General features: G+C 53.3%; 6 protein-coding genes across 6 annotated transcripts; 4 read left to right on the top strand and 2 right to left on the bottom strand.

Moving 5' to 3' along the window:
• Positions 1 to 181: 181 nt before the first annotated feature.
• ACET3X_007497 (uncharacterized protein) lies at positions 182 to 1031 on the bottom strand (the record flags this gene model as incomplete). Its single annotated transcript, XM_069453649.1, has 3 exons — positions 182 to 407; positions 469 to 846; positions 907 to 1031. The coding sequence occupies 3 exons, from the start codon at positions 1029 to 1031 to the stop codon at positions 182 to 184; spliced, it is 729 nt and encodes a 242-aa protein (XP_069304660.1).
• A 704-nt stretch (positions 1032 to 1735) lies between these two features.
• ACET3X_007496 (uncharacterized protein) lies at positions 1736 to 3617 on the bottom strand (the record flags this gene model as incomplete). Its single annotated transcript, XM_069453648.1, has 6 exons — positions 1736 to 2605; positions 2655 to 2789; positions 2837 to 3163; positions 3309 to 3333; positions 3388 to 3416; positions 3573 to 3617. The coding sequence occupies 6 exons, from the start codon at positions 3615 to 3617 to the stop codon at positions 1736 to 1738; spliced, it is 1431 nt and encodes a 476-aa protein (XP_069304659.1).
• A 1436-nt stretch (positions 3618 to 5053) lies between these two features.
• Positions 5054 to 6046, top strand: ACET3X_007495 (uncharacterized protein; the record flags this gene model as incomplete). Its single annotated transcript, XM_069453647.1, has 1 exon — positions 5054 to 6046. One exon carries the CDS (start codon positions 5054 to 5056, stop codon positions 6044 to 6046), a length of 993 nt encoding a protein of 330 aa, XP_069304658.1.
• A 2458-nt stretch (positions 6047 to 8504) lies between these two features.
• On the top strand, positions 8505 to 9530 carry ACET3X_007494 (uncharacterized protein; the record flags this gene model as incomplete). The annotated part of the gene is made up of 1 exon (XM_069453646.1): positions 8505 to 9530. One exon carries the CDS (start codon positions 8505 to 8507, stop codon positions 9528 to 9530), a length of 1026 nt encoding a protein of 341 aa, XP_069304657.1.
• A 3493-nt stretch (positions 9531 to 13023) lies between these two features.
• ACET3X_007493 (uncharacterized protein) lies at positions 13024 to 14961 on the top strand (the record flags this gene model as incomplete). Its single annotated transcript, XM_069453645.1, has 3 exons — positions 13024 to 14217; positions 14267 to 14493; positions 14544 to 14961. 3 exons carry the CDS (start codon positions 13024 to 13026, stop codon positions 14959 to 14961), a joined length of 1839 nt encoding a protein of 612 aa, XP_069304656.1.
• Positions 14962 to 15384: 423 nt separating this feature from the next.
• Positions 15385 to 17809, top strand: ACET3X_007492 (uncharacterized protein; the record flags this gene model as incomplete). Its single annotated transcript, XM_069453644.1, has 3 exons — positions 15385 to 15846; positions 16021 to 17529; positions 17594 to 17809. The coding sequence occupies 3 exons, from the start codon at positions 15385 to 15387 to the stop codon at positions 17807 to 17809; spliced, it is 2187 nt and encodes a 728-aa protein (XP_069304655.1).
• Positions 17810 to 18380: the final 571 nt, after the last annotated feature.

Here is an 18380-nt window from a genome sequence, read left to right as displayed (position 1 = left end):
CTTCCTGCATAGAATGCAATGATTTATAGTATACCCGTTGTTCGGCGCGTCCCACAGAGTGCATGACTGCTACCATCATTACGTACGCCCCTCGTAGGCGACGCGTCTACGCCCAACGAGACTAACCTTCCATCCAACGACATGGTCTCTGCATGCATGCAAGATCTGGGCTGACTAGGCTCTAACCTCCCTTTCTAGGGGCGTTCGGCACAGCAACCGGTGCGCGCGCAGCTCCTCCCGAAGCCGCACCCTTCTTGCGCTGGTAGAAGCGTTCGACAACCTTGCGGACGTGGTTTTCAGCCTGCTGCTTGTCGGTGGGCGCCCTGATACTATCGAGCGTGTACGGGGCTTGAATCAGAACGGAGTCGCTAACGACGATCTGTGTGTCTACCCAACGGGTCGGTAGACTGTATTTGCAACATGTCAGTTGAGATACCCCTGTACCTGCACGTTCTTGCTGTGACTCACGTTCTCGATATAGCATCGAACAGCTCCTGTGCCTCGGGACTAACGCCCTTGCCCTTTTGCATGTCCTTCTTCTTCATCTCACGGATTGTCTGGTCTTCGCGGGCTTGAAGTGCGGCTAGATCCACCTTGGAAATGCTGGGGAGCGCGCCATCGAAACCCGGTGCAGACTCAGCTGCTCGCTCTCCTGTGCCGATGATCTCGAAAGATTCAATGTGCGCGAATGGGATGATGTGGTAGTCGCCAGGCTGGCTGAAGATGGAGGCGGAGGGGTTCGGCGGGGCGGGGGCAGTGTTGATGGCTATGGCGTGGGTGAGGTTGCAGGCCGTGAAGAGGGTGCCTTCGAGGACGTTCTTGCCAGGGGCACATGTTACTTTGATGCTGGGTCACGTTAGCTAATGTCCCAATTCCGGGATTTCTTCCAAAGCAATCACAACGTACCGTGACCCGACGGCCTTGTACAGGTCCGAGTCTGCGCCGATGACATCTTTGCCCGAGCTCGTGCCGGCTTTGAGGTTCGGCGTCGCGACCTTACCCGCAACGCTGTTGCGCTTGTTGTCCGCCATAGTAGTCCTGCTCCTGTCTCTTGCGTCTCTCGTCTAGACGGTTGTATATTACGGGCGGCCGAGGCTGGCTCGTTGCTCCGCTACAGATATGTTTCGTCAGCACCCAAATATTGGCCAGATGTGCTCTCAAGGACCTAACGCCAGAGACTCATACAAGCAGTGAATATACAATCCAAAGGAATGAAAGAAATGAAAACGCGACAACACACGCGCAACCGGGTGGCAGGGCAGCGCGGGTGTGGTGGAGCTATCGTAGCTCGGAGCGTAGGAGATGATGTTGTCGTGATTGATGCGCTGCGACTTTCCGTGGTCGCGATGCCAAGCCTGGACGCAGGGCGCTTGCTGTGGGACCAATTATCCTGTGTTTGCCCTTTGGACACGCTTTCCGTCCCGAATGTTTCTAATCGCTGCGAAGCCGATGCGCGTGCGACCTCGTAACAATGTTCACTTTCATAGTGGGGTGGATACACAAGGGTCTACCCAGAGTTACCCGATGATCACATACTCGAAGCAGCCTAGCCCTGTCGAGCAACAACACAGCGGTCAAGCTGAGCGTCAAACATTCACCAGCCGTCTGCAAACATTGGACATGCGAATCATTATATTCATTCTAGATTTGAGGTATCACACTCCTCATGCTCACTATCAAACGTGAACACGGGGCGACTTTCTGGCCCCGTCTGGCAAGCAATGAATATCCCTTTTTAAGCGTTGTAGGTGGAAGCAGAGATGTTTCCGCCCCTTCCGGTCCAGTTGACGTGGATGTCCTGGCCCTCCTTGTAGGTCTCGTTGGCAAACTCGGGCTTGATCCTGAAGGTGTGGGCACCGAAGTAGTCACGCTGCGCCTGCAACAGGTTGGCGGGGAGGTCCTTGGCGCGGTATCCGTCGTAGAAGCTGAGGGCGGTGCTGAAAGCAGGGGTGGGGATACCCCAGAGAGCACCCTTGGAGACGACGTCTCTCCAGCCGGATTGAGCCTTGTGAATAGCCTTGCTGAAGAATTCGTCGAACAGCAAGTTCTCGAGGTCGGGGTTCTGGCGGTACGCCTTGGTGATCTCCTTCAAGAAAACGGAGCGAATGATGCAGCCACCGCGCCACATGAGGGCGATCTCTGGCTTGTTCAGCTTCCACTTGTACTCCTTGGCGGCGTTCTGGATCAGCATGAAACCCTGAGCGTAGGAGATGATCTTGGATGCGTAGAGAGCCTGCTCGAGGTTGTCGATGAAGGCCTTGCGGTCACCAGAGAAGCTGGGAGTAGGGCCGTCCAAAAGACCGGAAGCACGGCCACGCTCCTGCTTGAGCGAACTCAGGCAACGGGCGAAGACGGCCTCTCCAATCAGGGTAACGGGCATACCGAGGTCGAGCGCGTTGATGGCGGTCCACTTGCCGGTACCCTTCTGGCCAGCAGAGTCCATGATCTTCTCAACAATGGCAACACCGTCGTCGTCATTCTTGTACATGATGTCGCGGGTAATCTCAATCAGGAAGGAGTCGAGAACGCCCTTGTTCCATTCTGTGAAAACATCGCCAATCTCCTTGTTGCTCATGCCAAGACCGCGCTTCATGATGTCGTAGGCCTGGTTTTGTCAGTCTTTTTCTTGTTTCGGTACGACCAGCTCGTCTTACCTCGCAGATCAACTGCATGTCACCGTACTCAATACCGTTGTGAACCATCTTGACGTAGTGACCGGCACCCTCGTCACCGACCCATTGGCAGCAGGCCTCGCCGTCGGACTTTGCGGAGATGGACTGGAGGACGTCCTGGAGCATTGTTAGATGCGCCCTATACGCATTTCGTAGACTCGTACCTTGATGTATGGCCAGGCCTCCTCGTTACCACCGGGCATGATGGAGGGACCGTAACGGGCACCCTCCTCTCCTCCAGAGACACCGGTTCCGACGAATCGGATACCCTTTGCCTTAAGGTAGTTTGTGCGGCGGTTGGTGTCGGGGTAGTGGGAGTTACCACCGTCGATGATGATGTCACCCTCCTCGGCGCCTCCCTCGAGGAGGAGCTCGATGAAGTCGTCAACGGGCTTACCAGCCATGACGAGCATCATCATGCGGCGGGGCTTCTTGAGCTTGGAGACGAACTCCTTGATGGAGTGGGCGCCGACAATGGACTTGCCCTTGGCCTCTGTTGCTTGTTAGAAATGATAGTAGCGGTTCGTGGATGAGCCTTACCATCGTTCAAGAATCGGTCGACCTTGGCAACGCTGTCTGCGTGTCAGTGTGTATTCCGGGCGCAGTGTATCGAAGCGCTTACGTTCGGTTGAAGGCGACGACAGTGAAGCCGTGATCAGCACTGCCTTTTGTTAGTACTTTGTTTGATGTGAGTGCAATGTGGGTCGTGACTTACGCGTTGAGGATCAAGTTCTGGCCCATGACCTGCGTGCATGGTCAGCATGGCTTCTCTCTCGATGAGTTGGACGCGAATGTGTCCGGATAATTTGTCCCATGCACTCAATGGCCGACCAGAATACATGAAGACATGCACTTGGTACCGCAGCCTCTGTGAATGCGACCGGACTGGCGATTACTTACAGCCAGGCCGATGAGGCCGAAATCTCCAACGGGCTCAGCAGACATGATTACTATTCTCGTGCGGGTATAGGTGTGTGGATGAGAAAGGTGTGGCGGGGTAGAGTTGCAGCGGCCGGGCGTGCAACACGAGAGGGCAATTGAGGCTTATAGAGCTGGTGATGGTCAAGAGAAGAGAGAAGAAGATTGGTGGGGGTCTTGTCGAGATAATGTAGTCGTCGGCAGACTTTGGAAACAAGCGGGGCACACTACTATTGCATCAGTTGGCTGCACGTCCCACACATCCCAGCATCACTCAGTTGACGGAGAATAGCTTCGGCCGCGGCGGTAAGGCTATTGTGACACAAGCCACTGTTGCCAATTCCGTCTTGTAAACGTTTGCAGTTCTCCGGACACGATTGCTGAACGTTGCATGATTAGAAAGCGGCCTTGTTAGGCGCGGCCTGGCCACGGGTGGGTTTGCGCATATCGGACGGCTATACAGCTACCTACCACATAGTCCGAGAAACGTGGCTCGCGGCTGGCAGACTAGGGATGCACGCAACACGTCCAACGGCGTCGCGGTCAAATGCGGCTGCTTGTGACGCTCCCAGCTCTCGAATTCTCGAGTGCGCCAGCCCCTCCATCTCAGCCTTAACACAGCAGCATTACGGACGATGGAGGGGCAGCGTGCAGGGATCTTCGGACTAGGGCCGGCATGTGGTGACCGGACAAGTCTGGCGATGCTTACCTCATGGTTCATGATTAGTGAGGCGACGTCAAAGACATGTCCGATGATGAGTTATTGCTCTGTTTTTTTTTACTTTGATACTGCTGGAGCCTTATGGCTGTCTCCAAGGTCGTGCCTTGCGCTGGGCACATGTTGTGCAGCGGCTGCCGACATGCCGGCGCCACGTGATTCGGGGCCGGAGAAGCCAAGCGGCTCACTTTGTGCAACATGATTCAACAAATAACACCAACGTCGACGCCCCCATCCAACGCATCCCCACGGTAATTCAATTTGCACACCGGCCCGCCATCCCACTCTGCCCCCTTTCAAACGCCGATCCGGTCATCGCCCTCCTGCATCATCGCTTGCTAGATGCTTCGGGAAAGTCTCGCCTGCCTCTGACGACTAGTCAGCATCAGTCTCGGTGAATCACCTGCGTGAGACTGTCTGGGCGGTTTTATTCACTCACACGAACGCGTTCCACACAGAGGCATTATTTTCCACACACACACACACACACACACACACACATACACCCAAGGAAATCACTGCGCCTCACTCAGTCTGTACCACCGCCACGTTCCGCGCCCGCGCTCCCGACATCCACCCTTCAAAATCTGCGCGAGCCCTAGACTGCGACGCAACCTTAGTCATCCGACCGTCCTACCACCAGTCTACCTAGTTTCGCGATACTAGAGCGCATCCCAACCAGTAGCTGGTTAAGTCATCACCTCGCTAAGGTTAACCTGGACTGACGCGCAGCTCCTACTACACCATGCAGCCCCATCACTCTCTCCCAGCGCGGCCGCCGCCTAGCACATACTCGGCACCGCCCTCGAGGCCGAACAACGCTGGCGCGCGCGGCCAAGGCAACTCGACCATGTCTGCTGGCTTCACACCGCGCTCGGTGGCAGCTCACGCTCCTCCACAGGCGTTTGCTGCGCCGGCAAGCTACGCGCAAGCCCCAGTGAGCGCCCCCTACCAAGCACCCGCTTACCCGACCAGCAATGCTTACAACAACTATTCGTACCCAGCCTATGCGACGGGTGCTCCTGCTGCAACCTCATACACAGCTCCCCCAACCGTGAACCGCAGTTTTGCTGGCACCTATGATCCCGAAGAAGAGGCTCGAATCGCCGAGTGGAACAGCGCATACAACGCCGGCGATGCCAACGCGAAGAAGACCAGCAGTGCGAACGTAGGCGCTCGACCGGAGCCGGCAGCCCCTCAGGATGCTGAAGCAGCGGGGCCGACAGCTGATGGCAAGCGCAAGACTGTCATTCGCGAGGGGGGTGGAAAGCAGTGGGAGGACGAGACTCTGCTCGAATGGAACCCGTTGCATCCGCGCCTATTCATCGGCAACCTCGCTGGTGAAGTCACCGACGATTCGCTCCTCAAAGCCTTTGCAAAGTACCCCTCTCTTTCCAAAGCCCGCGTTGTACGAGACAAAAAGTCCACCAAGAGTCGCAGTTATGGCTTCGTCAGCTTTGCAGACACCGACGACTACTTCCGCGCTGCCAAGGAGATGAACGGCAAGTACATCGGCAGCCACCCAGTCCTCATCAAACGCGCCACTTCCGAGGTCAAGGCCGTCACGAAGAAGGACGACAAACACAAGCAAGGAAAGAACAAGAACAACAAGGACAATAAGAACAAGGCCGGCAACGGCAACAACAGCACTCCCGCGGTGGTATCATCTCCTGCCATGTTCATACCTCGTGGTGTTCAGAAGAAGGGCAAGTCAAACGGTCCAAGGGTACTGGGTTGAAACATGTCATGGTTAGGAACGACGTTATTATGCAAAACGAAGGGCTGTCCAAGTACGTGCGATGGACCTCCACCACAGGGTACTTCGAACGCTTTCAAGGTCAGTTGTGCGAATCTTTCTTATTCCTTTGTATCTTGAAATTGTATTCTGTCTTGGAGGATTGAGTCTTTATTATTTCTTGGCCTGGCGTTAAATGGATTTCTAGCAGTACCATGCACGAGGAATATGAAAGTCGCTTCGGTCGCTGGTGCACGCCGCACATTAGCGTATTGACGCGTACGTGAGCAGTTGGCGGCATGGGGACGAAGGTCTCCTATGTACTTGGTATATCCAGGTTGAGGGGGCGAAATCGTGACAGAAGAGGACGAAATAGACAGAGAGCAAATGGATCACATGAACCCACGAACCTTGCATGTCTCCGGCGAGATTCAGGTCATATTCCCCAATGTCCTTCGTGTACATGTACCGGACTTTTACACGACTACCCACACAAGCTCTTCACTTCCTCTACCACCCCTTCCTTATCGCTCTCAACACCCATACAATTCAAAAAATCATAACTCATATACTCCCTCCTCGGCACTCTCGCCCTCCAACACAGCCTCGTAGTATGATACCTCATCTTTTCTTTCCAGACCGCATCTTCACTCGTGCCCCACCTCGCCTGCCCGCTCCCCATCCACGTATACTTCACGCCATATCTGCTATCAATTTCCAACACCGACCCATCCGCCTTGCGCAACCCCAGCGCTCTACACGCCTCGATCTGATCCTCCAACCCTGGCCAATCAGGCAACAAATCCTCCCTCGTTTCAAACTCCAAATTAACCTCCTGGCAACTACTCGGCAGAACCAAACTAGCCACCGTCTCCGCAAGCCGTTGTCGTTCCTTCAGTTCAGCGAGTAAAGGCGGAAGGAGGTACGCGCATATCGTCCAAGTAATCCTTCTCCAGCACAAATGGCTGAGTAGGAATTTATTAAAGTTGGACGCTTTGAGTGCAACGAGGTTATCGTGGAGATGATATAGTTCTGCGCCTCGCTGCTTGGTAATGTGGTGCAGCCAGATATCTCCGTTGTACAGCCATGATGTACTGCCCAGGTACCGGAAATGGTGCGTGGAACTGCGTAAAGGGATTTGGTGAGCTTCGACGTAGACGAGGCGGCATGTGAGGAGCAGGGCTGAGTCGATTTTTGTGCGGTGAGTGTGTCGGGGTCGGTACAGTGGGGAGATGGAATGGGTGTCGATGGGGCGGGTGGGGTCGTGTTGTTGGGAAAGCACGTGTTGGTAGATTGTGAAACGGATTTCTGCTGGCAGGACGGCGAAGAATAGCGATTGGAGCTGGGGGTGGGATGTTGATGGTGTCAGAGCGGCAAGGTTTCGACGTATTTCTCGCGCGGCGCGTTGCCTGGTGTAGCGGTCTTTGGGTAGAGATTTCGGCTGTGGCATCTTGTTGTTGTTGTTCTGGCTGTGTACGTTGCTGGCGATGACGTCGTCTGGTGAGGCAAACGATGGTTACACGCGATGGAACCCGAGAGTCCTATGCAAGCATCCTTGTGGTGCCCAAGACTATCTCTTTCTACTATGTATGTTTACGATCGCCGTCTTGGTGAATCAGAAGCAGGATCGCTGCGTGTGTTGTCTGGCCGGAGACCCGGTGCAGATGAGGATCCGCTGAGAGGAGGGACGTGCACCAGCTGTTGAGCTTCCTCTCAGCCTGTCTAGGCTTTCACTCCCCCACTTCATCGCTGACGGCATACGTAGTGGTCTACAACGATCCTGTTCAAGGACAGTCAAAGGTACTCACACTTCACTTGCGGTAATGGTTCTGGAGTCCGGGCCTCGACAGAGCTCTGAGCACAACGGAACAAATCGGCTGCCACAGACCTCGGATGTCTACAAGACCATCTAGTCTTAGCGAGAACCATGAACTGTGTTTATTCGGACCTAATCGGAGACATGATAAGACCTAGGCCCGTTGAGCTCAGTCTAAAGCAACGGTCATGTATACACAAGCTGTCACTTACGCTTCCTTACTCCCATAACTTTCTTACGACAAAGAAGAAATGGCCGTTCACGCTAGATTATTTCGTGTATTAACAAACCATCCACAGTATACAATTTTGCCATAGTTCTGACTCGATGCCGCCTGTAACCCCGTCGCGTCTGGCAACATTCTCAAATCCTTTCACACTGCGAACTATTCTCACTCAAGGTCGCTGGCAGCTCGGACTGGGCGTAAGCAAACAACAACTACAAGCAAAGTCACTACACAGTGCGACTACTCGGCTACTATCACTGCAGCACCACGCAAGTGCTGGGCTGCAGTTAAAACCAAGCCGATCGAGTTCTTCTAGACTCCACGACAACCCCCAATTCCACACCCACTCACTACCTTCAAAGACTCCAGGCACGACTTTCTACAGATCCAGAATTAATAGTCTCGCTCAAACTACCACAATGGCCTCTCTACTCAAACGACCAGTCCTGACCAGCACGCTATCTGCCTTGCTGTCAGCGACCACACGCTCTCGTGTAACCTCAATCCCAGCCCCGTCGACCGACTTCAATGCCACACTAGTCAAATACGGCCTCACACATCAGGACCTCAAAGAAATCGAGAGTGTACTCATCGATATTGCCACCGAGGCAGGCAATATCATGGTGGCAGCGGAATACTCCCTCATCATGACAGCCCAATACAAAAACAACACATCTGACATCGTCACCGTATTCGACAAGCAGATTGAGAACATGGCCGAGGATCGCCTGCAAAAGGCCTACCCCTCTTTCTACTTCCTCGGAGAAGAGACATTCAAAGCCGGGACGAAGCTGGCAGACGCACCAACCTTCGTGGTTGATCCGATCGACGGCACCCTAAATTTCACCCAGGGTGTTCCCAATTGCGCAGTCTCTCTGGCCTTGACGCTCAACAAGAAGCCTGTTGTCGGTGTCGTGTTCAATCCCTTTCGCGGAGACATGTACCACGCGGTCAGGGGCCAGGGCGCATTCTTGACGAGGCCTACTACCGGGAACACGATGAGGCTTCCAGTTCAGCAGAAGCCGAAGCCAATGCCTTCACTCAACTCCTGCTTGATGGCTATCGAGTGGGGTAACCAGCGCAAAGGAGCGAACTGGGCACTGCGCACCTCTATCCATAACACTCTCCTGACCTCCAAAGATGAAGGCGGTGCCATGTGCAAGTCGGTACGGTCTAATGGCTCTGCGGCATTGGACTTTTGCTACGTTGCACACGGAATGCTTGATGCGTTCTGGGAAGGTGGAGTTTGGTCTTGGGACGTGGCTGCTGGATGGTGCATTCTAGAAGAGGCTGGGGGTATCGTCGCGAGCGCTAACCCTGGTGATTGGAATCCAACGCTCGAGGGTCGTCTATACTTCGCTGTGCGCCATGCCACGCCAGAGGATCAAAAAGCCGTGGTAGAGGAACTCTGGGGAATGATGGGTGATCGCAAGTTTGTCTTCTGAATGTTGTTTTTGAAATATCAACAAATGATCGGATGCTGTATGTAGGCGAGACTACATGCAGGAATGTTATACCCTTTGGCTTTAAACAACATCTTTACGAAAGAATGACAACATTATTCTAGGAGAGTCCAAGAAAATCTTCAAAGAGACCATTCCCTTGATCTCTGTCTCAAATTACAATGATGTGTGCTGTGAGCTTTTTGGACTTCATAGTGAAATACCTTTAGTGCAGCCATTGAACAGAGCCGCTAACAAGTGGCAGCGCATCAGTATGACTATTCGGTCAGGTTTGTGCCGGTTCATCGCACCTTCTGCGTCGTTACAACGCTCATTCTCCGTGGGGTGGAAAGGACCAGTAGCCATGCCCTTATACATGGAGTTAGAGCCTGCCAGAGGTCCTGTGCACCCTAGCCTTCAAGGTAGCCACGACAAGCACGTATCTTCTCATCCAGCGTGAGACCCAAACAAACACCCCCCATCACACTTCCACCACAACATACCTTTACACATGATCATCGAGCCACAGCGAGGCATCGTTGGCTATCACACAATTATCATAGTACATCCTCATTGCCACCGCGGCATACTAGTCGTTAGCAACCTGTACATCTCCTCGACTCCATCACCCTAAACATCGACATCGGTGCGTTTGTACGGTGTACAGCCTCTACAGGCAATCCTCACCGCGTCGCCTTTATCATTCCGTACCCTACAACTACAACAATAGGTCATTGAACGACAACTACAATACATGCATCACTGCACTCACTGGGTACATGCCATTTGACGTTCGACCTTACAACAACCCAGCTCGACCTAAGCGCCACGCGCACTCACATCGGCCAAGTGTCATCCGCAGACGCCGCACCATCTTCGACCAAGGCCACAACCCCAGAACACACTCGTACTCTGGTCGACCACTCACTTCGCACCAGAGACTGCACGTTGCCCGTCAGCGGCTCCGCAAGTTTGAGAAGACACGTTCACGAAAGGCGCAGAGGAAGAACTGGGCCCGTAACGGAATCACATCTTCTCCAAGCACGCTTGACAAGCTTCACCTTAAGTTGAAAAGAATCTTGAACGGCAAATTCTGACAACTGAAACGCCTCCATCGGAAGGCTCGAGTGTGTTTATGAGCACGACTGCTACGTCTGTAACAAGCGCTGTGTCTTGTGCTGCACTTCCAGGTCCAGCCCAAGGACAGGGTCGAACTCTCTCAAGCAATCGACCGGCACTTACCAACCCACTTGAACCCCGCGAGAGAAGAAGAATCATCGAGGAGCGAAGACAACGCAAGCTCAGGCGTCTCGAAATCAAGGCCGAGAAGAAAGCAACCCGCAAGTCGAAGAAGGGACTGCGCGCCAAGTTCGCCGGTCTCTTGGGCATTCTTCGTCTGTGGTAGACAACACCAGTTCTTTATGAGCTCTGCCACCCATACGTCTTGTGGAGCTAGTTCTTGTGCGACATCTGCGCAAGCAATCACAAGTCCAGCTTCCGGCACTTCTAGCGGGATAACTACATCCGTACCTAGCGCTCCCCCTCGCCAGCTCACTGCAGGGCAAAAGGAGGCACTGAAGAAGAAGCAAGAGCTGCGCGAAGAGCAGAAGCGACAGAAAAGGGAGATCCGATACAGAGCCTGGTCCGAGACCAAGGCCAAGCTATCCGACACGACTAGCAAGAAGGCCAAACTTCGTCTATACGTAACCTTGCTAAAGCTGAAACTTCATCGCTAGGTTTGAAGTCAGTGTATGGCGGATTGTGGCGACGCTGGCGATTGTGGCGGTAGCAGCTCATTTGCAGACTCGGGTACTTCTTATTGTGACACTTCTCACCACGCAGGAGACGGAGGCACAACGTATACTTCCCATCACGCGGGAGACGGTGGCAACTACTACGCGACAGGAGACTCAGGAACTATCTTCATCCCACAATCTGTTGTTAACAATTCCGCTCTGACACCTGAGGAGATAGCTAAGCAGGGAGCTTGGACAGCTGAGCAAAACGCGGAACGTGAACGCAGGCTTAAAGAACGAGAAGAGAAGAAAAAACAGCGAAGAAAAGTGCGAGCTGAGATTGCTACTTCTGTCAAAAGAAAGCACCACGAAGCCACCAAGAGGAGGGAGAAGCTTCGATTCGCCGTGGCGTGGCTAACGCTCAAGCTCCATCTTTGAGCTGCCGCATCGTATCATCCAGGCTCTGAATGGATTCTTACTCATCCTTCGGAGATTGTGGAACGACATCGTCAGGTGATTGCGGTACAACGTCGGCAGCAGACGGCGGGACTACATCGGGAGGTGATCACGGAACGACATCTGGAGACTGTGGTGCCGAGTCGAGAAACGGTCACTCAACAGAACGCGACTTTACGTATACTGACTTTGCCGCCGGACCCCAGCCAGCCGCTATAGGCTCTTCCAACCCTTCAGGTCCTCCAGCACAGCCAGACACTCGCTCACCAGAGGATATTCGGGCGCAAAAGCAGCAATCAGAAGCGAGAGCGCAGAAGAAGAAAGAGAGGAAGGATAAGGCAAGGAAATTGTTCAACAGCGTCAAAGCCGTGGCAGAAAACATTGTCAAGGGCAAGTTCTGAGTCATTTGTTGGTTCCTCGTGTTGCGTCCAGGATTCGCAGTCCTTCCAGCAGGCTTAGACCCAAGATCCTTCTAAGGTCGCACGTATGGGGGCCAGTGTTCGCAGTAGTCGTAGTGTGCGATTCTCTCAGGACACAAGCCATCCCTCCGAGGCCGACTTTAGCCTTTGGCCAGGAGTGTACGTGCATCCTGGGCAGTTCAAGCACGCCGCCGACAATCCTAGCGACGAAGAGGCGTGGCAAAGGTGTCGCAATCGTCTGAAGAGATTGAAGGCTCGTATGCACAAGAAGAAAGACAGACGAAGCGAGTCGCATGGCAAACGTCGATAGTTCCGACGTTCCTCGCCCTAACGAGGGTGAGCACACTTTCTTTCAGAACGTGACTTGTTACGTCCACATATACGCGCCGACGACTGTGCATGCAAGTATCGGAAGTACAGCGCCGGAGACGCGCGGCGCTGTTGAAAGCTCATACCGGTCAGATTCGCCCCAGTCGGCGACTGAGAACCCATTCACAGTCGCATCCAACCTTTACCTTATCAATCTCGAGAGAGCGAAGCGAAGAAGGCCAGGGAAAAGGCAAGCCCTCCTTGAGTGGTCGATCAGGAAGCTCCAGAAGTTACTTGACAAGGTGACGTAGGCAACGATCGGTCGTGGATGCGGTGCCGCGTAGGTCAAGCTGGCAAGTCCCGTCGACCACGACGACCTTTCGGCCGGCGCCGAAACATTTCTGACTGGAACAAGCGACGCGAGAGGTTTTGGCGTTGGCGGAGAATTCACACCCTGGCGTTGAAGTATTGGATTGATGATGTCGTGTGTCGCTGATCCACGGCCAGTCGGAGGTGAGCACAGACCGTCCGCAACAGTGCAGGGCATCGGAACTGCTGCTCGCCAGACTTCACGCCATGTTCGCCCGCACTACCTGCAATACCCTTGCGACAGCCTCAAAACAGCCGTTCATATGTCAATCATGTCTGCGCCGAGTCAGACAGTCCCAATTGGGTACCCTACGCCTACCGACGCGTCACACGACACGATCTCTCCAGACTGAGACGCAGCCACCACCACCTCAAGATGGCACCGCCTTCCGCAAGTTGCTGAAAGACGCCGCAAAGCAACAGAAGAAAGACAAGAGCGCCTCTAGTGGCGCATCAAAATCTTCGAAAAAAGGCAAAGATGCACGACTAGAGAAGTGGGAGCTGACAGTCGGAATCGAAGTCCATGCCGAACTCAACACTGCGCGGAAGCTCTTCTCCAGTGCTGCGACCTCGATCAGCGAATTACCAAATACCCATGTCTCTCTATTCGACGTCGCATTTCCTGGCACTCAGCCTCACTTCCAGAAAGAGACCCTCCTCCCCGCCCTGCGCGCCGCCATAGCCTTCGACTGCGAGATTCAGCATAAGAGCAGCTTCGACCGCAAGCACTACTTCTACCAAGATCAGCCCGCTGGATACCAGATCACGCAGTACTACGAGCCTTTTGCGAAGAATGGAAAAATCACCCTCTACCCTCATGACTTTCCGCCTGGCGCTGCCCCGCAGCCAGAGCCCTTTGACATTGGCATCAAGCAGATCCAGATGGAGCAGGATACCGCAAAGACTGTGCAGCAGCCTCCTTCGACCCACCTGCTCGACTTTAATCGCGTCTCGCATCCTCTGATCGAAATCATTACCCTCCCTCAGATCCACGACCCCACAGTTGCAGCCGTCGTCGTTCGCAAAATACAAAACACACTCAAGGCTGTCAACGCCTGTACAACGGGCATGGAGTTGGGAGGACTGCGTGCTGATGTCAACGTATCCGTTCGCCAACGTGGAGGGGAGTCGTCCGAAGCTAGCCACTCATACTCTGGTGTTACTGGGTTGGGCCAGCGGACTGAGATCAAGAACTTGTCAAGCACCAAGGCTGTCGAAGATGCTATCATCGCTGAGCGTGATCGACAAATCGACCTCCTCGAAAGTGGCGGTGTTGTTGAGGGCGAGACACGCGGATGGACTCTCGGCAGCAAGACCACGAAACGTCTGCGAGGCAAAGAGGGCGAGATTGACTACCGCTACATGCCAGATCCGGATATAGCTCCTGTCTTTATCGGGACTGTATGTTTCAAAGTCTTTATCAGTACGAACGTTTTGCTAATCATTTCAGGACCTTGTCGAACACCTCCGAAATACCCTGCCAAAGCTCCCCGATGTGACTGTTAATCTACTCGCAAACACCTACGGGCTCACCACCAAAGACGCCATCACACTCCTCTCTCTCGACGATGGTGAACGCTTGGAGTATTTCGCAGACGTTGTTCGCTGCCTAGTAGAAACTGAGCAAAACGAGAAGGATGTTCCGCTAGCAACATTGGGCAAGATCACTGGGAACTGGTAAGTTCGCCAACTGTGATATGGAACACTTCAGACTGACGCTGCTCAAGGGTGCTGATGGAGCTTGGCTCTCTCTTCCAAGATGAACCTTGGGACCCTGACCGCGTTCCAGCCAACTATCTTGCTAGTGTCATTTCACACGTGCTTCGCAGAGAAGTCACGTCGCCTTCCGCAAAACGCCTGCTTGCCATCAAATTCGAAGGCGATCCACGCAGCGCAGCAGAAGTCGTACATCAAGAGAACCTTCTACTGCAGCCACTCAGCCAAGAAGAGTACGTCAAGTTGGCGCAAACGCTGCTAGAAGAAAAGCCGGACATGGTGAGAGACATCACCGAGAAGGGCCAGGTGAAGAAGGTAGGATGGTTCGTAGGGCAGATGGTGATTAGAGCTCCGGACGGGAGTGTTGAACCAGACAAGGCAAAAGAGGTACTTTTGAGCTTGTTGGGTCTAGGAGAAAAGGCAGAGTAGTGTTGTGGATACCCTAATGGAACACATCCTCGTAAACGGCGCGTATCGCATATGTGGCTTATGTGATCGATGGTTATAAGGGTCCAATATTCGGGTAATAATGTCAGAGCCCACTGATACTTGACAGTTGGAGAACGCTCAACCGCCAACCATCGCACGAGCAATGGGATATCCTTACTCGGTTCCAAACTTCAGAAGCCCACCGTGCACAGTGCCAGCCCGATAATTCGACAACCGGTTCCATTTCTCAAGCAGAAGCGACAAACGCGACTCATCTATCGCTGGTCCACGATCGGATAGACAAGAAGACGTCGAACCATCAGCTCCGATTCGACTTCCATCGTTCTGTGCATTGCAAGGTCGATAAACACAGCGTCTGCGTGACGGCTCCCGCAATCCATTTCACAGACGCATCCTCCCACAATGTCTCCCAACCAGACGGCCCTCTACCTCGCCCGGATCCGCGATCGCATCGCCGCTATCCGCGAGAGCACAAATTCAAACGCGACCTCTTTCAAAACCATAATCACCAATACCGTGCGCCGCGATACTCTGGGTTGGCGCGGAGAAGCCGCTCGCTACACACTTGGTGTGTCTTTGCATGAATACTATGACGGACCGCAGGCGTCAGAAGACGACCTGAGGGATCTGAGTCCAGTGGATGGAGACTTGCTGGGCCTGGATCAAAGAAATGAAGAGCAAGACTGCGACGTAAGGTCCGATAGTATGGAGCCCCTGGGAGATGGAGAGGGGGAAGGAATCGATGAAGGTGACGAGGAATACTACGAAAGGGAAGACTGGGAATTAGATATGGACAGAGATTATGAGCGATATATGAGCTTGGAGAGTCTTATCGCAGAAGAGCCGTTCCTGAACGAGGACATGGTGAGTGAACCATATGTCGCTTATCATAGTATGCACAGTAGGGCGATGAGGAAGACAAGGTTGGATGAGGTAGAGAGGATGTATCAGAGTGGGGAGAGGTATTCTACGGTACGTTATCAACGCATGAGCACCCAGGGTTGCTGTAAAGCAACTAGTACTGATCGCGATGCGTAGGTCAATAAGACGAAGAGATGCGAGATACAAGACATGCTCCAAAAATACAGCGAAGAGGCGCCGAACCATAGACAAGATGACGAGGAGGATATTGTTTCAAACCCCTACCCCGAAGACGACGACCTCATACCACTTGCCCGCCAGCCCAACCACGGATCACTTCCAACCCCCAACTACTCTAGCAATGCAAATGCAAAATCCTCATCCGAACTATCGATATTGACAAATCCTTTCCCTGAAGACGCTCCAACCTCCCAACCCCAACCCCCTCCACCCACACAATCCCCATACCCCACCAACCGCGACATCACGCCTTCCACACACCGATCGCCCTTCCCTATATACCCATCAGATCGCACAATATCGCCCATCACACCGTTCATCGCATCGTCCCACGTCCTATTCCCCGTCTCCCCCTCATCACCAAGAAGTCCCGTACAATACCCTTCGGAACTGGGCGCATATGCACACAACGATGTAGAAGAGAGAGAATATGCGTTGAATCATCCCTATCACGGTATGAGCCAGCAAGAGACCCAGCAATACTGGCAAGACCTGCAAGGTTACAACACGGAGAGCGAGCAGCATCTGAGGCGAGGAGAGGCACCGAGGAATCGCAGACAACGCGCTGCATCCTCGCCTGTTCAATACCGTAATGAACGTATCTTGGGGTCTGCGGGAGAAGAATATGGACGTCGTGTAGGAGATGAGATGGAGGTTGAGCAAAGGGGACAGGCTGGTGAGAAGAAGAAGGTGAATATGGTGGGACGGTTCTTGAACACTTTCACATGTCGACCCGGTTCCGTTTCACCGGATGGTGCTGCTGTGCCTGTCAAGAATGACGAGGCTGTCGGTATGGTGTCTATTGTGCCAAGGAAGTATGCTAGGGCCTTTCTGTCTAGGAAGAACGGTCGGACGCAGAAGAAAGAAGAAGATGAGAGGATTCACGAAAGACTGCTGGGGTCGCAGATAATTCCGCTTCACGACAAGACAACGTGGAATGCTGAAAATAAAAGGGGTGCTAGAAGAGAACCTCAAAGTAACTCCCAAACGAAGATAGGAGAAGGAGACAACCGGCCAAGATCGAAACCGCGAGTCGTGAACGTAGGAAGCCAGATGCAGGGTGTTATTGGTCCGCCCGTCGACCTCTCGAAGATGATACAGCGCGCACCCGAGAGCATTAGAACGCCATCACCGCTACTAGGATCAAACGTCTGGCCTTCAGGGGCCGGTGAGAATACCGAGCACGTATCCAGACAAGCACATTCAGAGTCAAGCTCAAGTCTCGGCGACCGTTTACGGCGAACGAGACTTGAAGATTTACCTCTCCACTTTGGAGCAGCAGAGGAGATACGGAATCTGATGCTTGATCTCGAAAGGGATCAGAACAAGCAGACTGCTTCCCCTGTTCAACAGCGAGATGAACTGTCAGATGGTTTCTATGCAACCACTACACTGCCCACTGGACGAGCAAACGAACTACCTGGTGGTTTCTCACGCCCAGAAGACGTAAGTCGAGATCTCTCACAATCCATCCTTTTGCTTCTTGTCTTACACTAACGATGCTAACCAGCCCATCACACCCCACAACCCCGCCTCGTCCCCGTCTCCCCGAGAAACCCTACAACGACATTTCAACTCCCAGCGCGAAGCCAACAAGCAATATGCTCATCGTGTCCGCGCTGCCAAATCACATTCGAGCAATCTTACTCTGCCGCCGAATTTTCGCGCACCAGAGATACACAGTAGTTCACTGTCTATTTCACGGGAGCCGAGCCCTTTAATGTAAGGGGTTAGTGCTCACAAGCCGTGTGCTGATCATAAGGGGAGATAAAGAGATTTCTAGTATACGGCATTGGTATTGATGGATGAGAATGGAGAGGCTACACGGAAGACGTGGTGAGCGATGCGCGGCTGACTTTGAAAGTTGCTACGGAAGTCTCTCTTCGATGGATCTGCGAAGTCGTCGCGGGATCGCTGGGTTGTTACTTCGAAGACAAGACATCCATCTAGAAGATGGCTGAACTGTTAGTCGCTAGATGTGATTGACTGGCTTTTAAACGATCTTCAACGAATTCTCGTCTCGGGGCATGAGAATGAAAAGATAGGAAATGAAACCTCAATACGAAATGCCGATGAATGCAGTGTGTGTTTCCAGTTGGGAAAAGGCACCTACAGTCGAATGAGATACTGAAATGTTATTGATTGCCATTTGTACTGCCTGGTGTAGCATACTATTCAGAATACCCGAGCAATCGCGTGCGAATATTGACATGAAATGATCAACAGCGCGATTGCTGTGGGTATGCATCGTGGAAGCGTGTTGACAACAATGACCGGTTGCAGGTCGATGGAAGTGA

The sequence above is a fragment of the Alternaria dauci genome, chromosome 7 (assembly GCF_042100115.1).
Source record: "Alternaria dauci strain A2016 chromosome 7, whole genome shotgun sequence".
NCBI classification, from domain to species: domain Eukaryota; kingdom Fungi; phylum Ascomycota; class Dothideomycetes; order Pleosporales; family Pleosporaceae; genus Alternaria; species Alternaria dauci.
This window is presented reverse-complemented; position numbering and strand designations above follow the sequence as displayed.